Raw genomic sequence first — 5,757 nt, 5'->3', positions numbered from 1 at the left:
AACTCTATCCTAAAGAAACCTGTTCAGCGTAGGAATTAAAACAGGCCACTTTTCCTATCCTCAATCCGACTTTTATTGGAATTTTGTGTTTGCTGGAATCGACAAAAATGCAGAATTGCCGATTCTGCCGTAGCAATAAAAAAAACTCAATTCATCAATATGCATACAAAAATGTATACACAAACAACAGCTATTACTCGTAGGACATGGTGAGAAATGGTGGGCGTGGTTTAGGTGGGCGTGCGAGTACTCGGTGCGAAGCAGCATGAGAAATTCACTCGCTGCCTATGCTGGCTCGCTTTGAGATTGTACTACTGCTACGTACCAAAAGTGTCTGAACCTTTTAGCATGGACCTTTCATATCATAACAACCAGATATTTCACTCGTCATCTCTGAAAGGTAAAGACCATCCACTTTCCTCTTATTTGTGAATAATACCACTGGGATTTTTCTGGATTTCCTGAGAGTCCATACCTGCGACACCAACTGTCAAGGAAATCAACGGCGCGTTGCATATTTCTATACACCGCCAGCACAGCCATCTCATCAGCATGGTTGCTGGTGGCAGACAGGCTAGTGGTTTCTAGCCTCGAATCTACTGCCGTCAACTTGGGTGTAGCGAGTAGCAGACGTAGTACTACCAACCCGAAACCTCCGACGTCGGGATACCTTCAAAAATAAAGACTGACAAGAACGTAAGTCACCAGAGACCTGCTAGGAAGCAATGGCCCACTGGTGTCCTGCTCAAGAGCCAGTACCGGAAGGCCATCCATATTCTCAGCAAGATTGCTAAGAATAAGGAGGGCGGTACTGTCGCGGGATCAAAAAGACCTCACTAAATACCAGCCGATTGTTGATGAATACATTAGCAAACGCCTGGCTGACGAGCAGAAGACGAAGCCCACCGCCCTCAAATGCAACCGATCTCAAGACGAGGTTGAACAATATCGCAAGCGGAGCAGAGTCGGCAAGAGCTCGGATTCTAAGCAACATCACGAGAAACGCAAGCAGTAACAGCCAGCCGACGGGCCACGAACTGCGAAATCCTTCACCGGCGTGGGCAGGAGCCACTTACGTGTGGCGCTCACGGAGTGTAATTTCGTTAGCGTCAAACTGGTGTCTACCAGTGTTCAGGCCAGGGTGTCGGAAATTGTCATTGGGCGTCTTCTGGACGCCAAAGGCAAACACATGGGATTCATCCCCTGTTTTGATTCATCTCAGGTGGTCCGTGTATTTTCTTAGTTCGTAAAACTCAAAGTTATCTCCTACGACAAGATTCCCAGGAGACCGGTCCCTCACATCTGGTTGCCGAAGATTCGCATGGATAAGGACAAGCTTATCCAATCCCCACGCCTTCAAAACCCCAAAATTCCCAGGGACGCCTGGGTTGTTATCAAGGAGGAGGAACCCCAGACAAACAGCTACTCTTTTCTACTCCTTACAAACGGAGAGTGCCAAGAGGGACTGGAAAAAGTCGACTATAAAATGCGGTCACAGTCAGGATCGCAAAGGTGAAAATGTTCCGCTCTGCAAAACTGGCCAACGTCCTAGATCTAATCGATGCCGCCAATAAGCTGTTGAAGGAGATAGGATCAACGGTCCGACGAGGACTGACAAACCCCCCACGCAAGCAGATCATGCCGAGGGTAACGCAGATAAATCTGCAACACTCGAAGTGCCCCTCGCCTGATCTACTTGCCTTCCTGCTAGAGGAAGTCTACATCGTCGGAGGCGACCGAACCATCAAAGGTCTCCAAAGCAAATATTGTCATTTATTCCACAGCACAGGAGACGCTGATCCGCCAGAAGAGCTGCAATATTTGACAAGCACCATAGCAACAAAGAAGGCCAACCTGTTGACAGGCTGCGAGGCCAATGCAAGGCATACGCTTTGGAGCAGCTCGGAAATCAACGAAAGAGGTGAGTCATTCTTGATTTTATTCTTAATACAAACCCATCGGTGTGTAAAAGGGGCAGTACAGCAACCTTCCATTTCCCCAACTTGGAGAACTGTGACGGTTGGGAGGAGGTCCTTGATAACTTAGGGTGGAGAATCGGAGAGTGTCTGACCAGAGATCCTTCTCAGATCACAGTTGGATACCTTTTAGTCTAGATCCCGCCCTTCAGAGATCCAAAGAGGATCGACTGGAGAAAGTTTGGTCAAGTAATTAAGAACAAACTTTCCGATGCGTAAATTGGCAAAACTGGCACGACAGACGAACTGGAGTCAAAGGTCGGGGCTCTGGGAAAGGCATTCGATATCGCCTTTAAAGTCTCTTGCACTGCTAAATACAGCAAGTGGAATGTTCAGCCTCAAGAAGCTGACCAAAGAGATCTTCAACATCTGCTACAGGCATAAATATTGGCATCCATACAAGGACTGACTGTCTTAGCCAACCGTCTGCTTCGAGATCCTTCACTTTCTCTCTTTTTAAAAATCCTCTGTGACTAACGCATAAGTGAAAAATTCTTTGCTTAGGCTATCACACACTCAGCACAGACATTACAAGTGCAAAAGTGGTGGGTATTGAGAAAAATCTCGAAGAAAAGACAGAATGATCAATTAAAACGAATTTAAAATAGGTTCAAGTTGGGATTAAGGGATCGCGGGAAAGAATGGCAGAAAGAGTAGGGAATGCTACGCGGGAGGAAAACCAGAAAACACCGCGTCCAATCAAATGAATTTTCCCAAGGCCTAAGCACCAGAGAATGAAGAAACAAGGGAATTTGCATGCCATGAAACCGGTAGTACTATACACTTTAAGAAGTAATCTAGAATTTTTCAAATCTTTTAGAGTCTGAAAAGCTATATAAGCAGAACTGTTCCCTAAAAGATTCGTTTCTCGAAAACAAAGTATACAAGGGGAATTAATTGTATTAGCAGTGCACTGTGTAGTGACCGCGGCTTCGCGATGCGAGCGGAATTGTCGCCTCTTTTTGAATTAATTTGCTCAAATAATGCATTTCATAATGTGCAATCACCCTTATGTTAGCCGCAGATTGCACATTATTGAATGCATTTGGACGAATTAATCTTGACAGAGAGGAATGATTTGCTGCATCCGTAGGCGCACTCGCATGTTCCTGCAAGACGAACTCAACAGAGTTCAAGGCGAGCGTAGCATGAGGACCGGTTCTTGGTGGAACAGCTGGACTGGCCGGTGAGATAGGGAAAATGTTTGGATTGGTACCGGAGGCAGCCGTGAAGACGGGAGGTAACGATCGAGGAATTTTCGCTGGAGCATCTGGTGGTATCAGTACCACCCCTGTTCTGACACTTGAAGCCGATCTTTCCCACATCGACATAGCCAAGAGTGTAAAGGGATACGTTGGAGCAGAGCAAGTTGCTGATCCTCAACAAAAAAAAGTTGCTAATTGTTTTAAAGGCGCCGATGGAGTTGTTATCACAGCGGGCGTGCCACCTAAAACTGGAAGCACTCGAGATGATTTGTTCAACACCAATGCTGGTATCGTTCGCGATTTGACTTCTGCCATTGCGGACAATTGTCCAAAGGCTTTAATTGCGATTATTACAACTCCTGTGAACTTGTGTGTACCAACTGCCGCAGAAGTTCTGAAATCCAAAGGAAAGTACTATCCGCTTCGTTTCTTCGGTGTTTCAACTTTGGATATTGTCCTTGCTCGAAAATTCATTTCTGATTCATGTAAAGTTGGTGTGAATACCGTTGATATTCCGGTTATCGGTGGACATTCTGGTGTTACAAATATTCCGGTGGTATCACAATGCAAACCAAAAGTGTCGTTTTCGCAGCCCGGTCTTGAGAAAATCACAGTGCGCATCCAAGAAGCTGGCAAAGAAGGTGTGAAAGCTAAGGCTGGAACGAGAAGAGGGCTAAAGCGATTTTGATCTGTGTCCGTTCCGCGGAACAGGAAGTGATTTAAGAGATTTTGGTTAAGAGTTTGGTAGTGCAGGAAGCCTGGTTCATTGCTAACCGTACGGAACGCGACGCATCGAAAACCAACCCTAGAAGCCACCACGAACTCTCAAAGGGCTTTTGAAAGGATAATTCGGTCGAGTTTTGGTATCTCGAAGAAAATGAATGAAATTCGTATTTTAATGTTCTAAATATTTTTAATCCTCAAACAGAATCAGGACCACCATAAATACACACCACGCCGAGCTCGGAGTGAATCAACGTGTAAGTGTTAATTTTAATCAGTGGATCTAATTTCTTTTCGTTTTTTCATCTTTTTCTTTGATTTAATTTAAATTTTTCTTTTCGTTTATATATCATATATTATTACTTTTCAATTTTCTTTTATTTTTATACTTATTTTTTTCTGTTTGGAGTGGGTGAATATATCATTAATTGTGAATAATTTTTTTTTTATTTGAGGACTTCGAGGATTAGGGACATCCTCTGAAATAATGGCCTGAGAATGTCAAGAAAGGTAGGGAACTCCAGGGGCCACGACTCAATCATGATCTGAGGCAGAAGAAACCATGATCGTGCATCTTCCCTCTCGATCGCGACACTCGGGTCCGGAGACTTACGGCTCCACGCGAGTTATGTATACGCCAAATACATATGATATTAAAAACTTGCTGAGTCAATTAGACCGGCATGTGTCGGAAACGTAGCAGACGTACAAAGGTCAGAATGCAATACTACACCTGGCTAAGGTGCAGACATTGCATCAGCATTAATTTTGAATATAAGCCAAGTATGCATAGCTCTCCTCGAGTATTCCGATTCTTGTTATCCAGCCGTCATTATGTCAATTTGTGAATAATTAATTAATAAATTTTTTTGGAACTTTGTACAAAAGTGTTTTAATGTTGTGAACGTGGAAGTTCTTTCTTATTTTTCATTGCTCGGTGATGCGAATACAAATCTGGCGCAGTCGGTAAACGCGATTAGTCGAAAATACCGTGAAGGATAGTTCGGCGAAATAAAATCGTACATAATTAATAATTAAAAAAAGTATAGTTTTGGTAAAGCCGGGAAGGTACACCAATATACTCTGCTACAAAAAAACGGAAATGTCGGGAAGATAATTACCGGTTAATAATTAAATCCTGTTTGGGCAAACCACAGGAAGCCAAAAGGTTTTGAAACGGTGGGTGAGGCTGCCCATCGACCCAAATAAATAAAATAAAATAAAATAAAATAAAAACAGTGAAATAGAAACTGTGACTGAGGAGACTGTGAAAGAAGTGATAAAATGATAAATGAAAAGAACAGACAATTAAAACTGCGAAACTGGTAAACAGGAAAGATCAAGGTACGATCTAGACAAATAAGGTAAATAAGGTAGAGTCAACTCACAAGTTAGAAAAAGTGGAGACGGAAAATAGAAAGCAAAAGAGGGGGAGTGCCTTCAATACGAGGAGACAAATAGAAAGTTACATAATGGAGGACACTATTCGACAATTACAGTCGCAGTTACAAGAGAAGGAACATCAGCTGCAACAATTAGCGGCTGCTCTTCAACAAATGTCGACAAATCAGTCAATGACAGAAAAAGGGGAGAAAATTTTAAAGGAAATTCGTTTCATGAATAACTTTACTGGCAGTGGAGATATAACCATCAATAGCTTCATTAGCAGCATGGAGTACTACCTAAGTAGAATCACAGAAGAGGAGTTGCAGAAAACAGCAGTGAGGACGATCTTCTACGAAAAGATCCAGGGCGATGCGAAGAATGTAATTATCAACATACCTGAACCGGATAATTGGCAATTAATCAAGCAGCAGTTGAAGTTACGGTATAGGCCGGACGTAGAGCCTTCG

General features: G+C 43.3%; 1 protein-coding gene across 1 annotated transcript; it reads left to right on the top strand.

Annotated features, from left to right (window-relative positions):
* Positions 1 to 3,176: 3,176 nt before the first annotated feature.
* Positions 3,177 to 3,869, top strand: LOC119653489 (malate dehydrogenase-like). Its single transcript, XM_038058117.1, has one exon. The coding sequence runs from the start codon at positions 3,177 to 3,179 to the stop codon at positions 3,867 to 3,869; it is 693 nt and encodes a 230-aa protein (XP_037914045.1).
* The last annotated feature ends 1,888 nt before the right edge of the window (positions 3,870 to 5,757 follow it).

Source organism: Hermetia illucens, chromosome 4, assembly GCF_905115235.1.
Source record: "Hermetia illucens chromosome 4, iHerIll2.2.curated.20191125, whole genome shotgun sequence".
In the NCBI taxonomy this organism is placed as follows: Eukaryota; Metazoa; Arthropoda; class Insecta; order Diptera; family Stratiomyidae; genus Hermetia; species Hermetia illucens.
The sequence above is the reverse complement of the archived record's forward strand: the minus strand, read 5'-3'. Positions and strand labels throughout refer to the sequence as shown.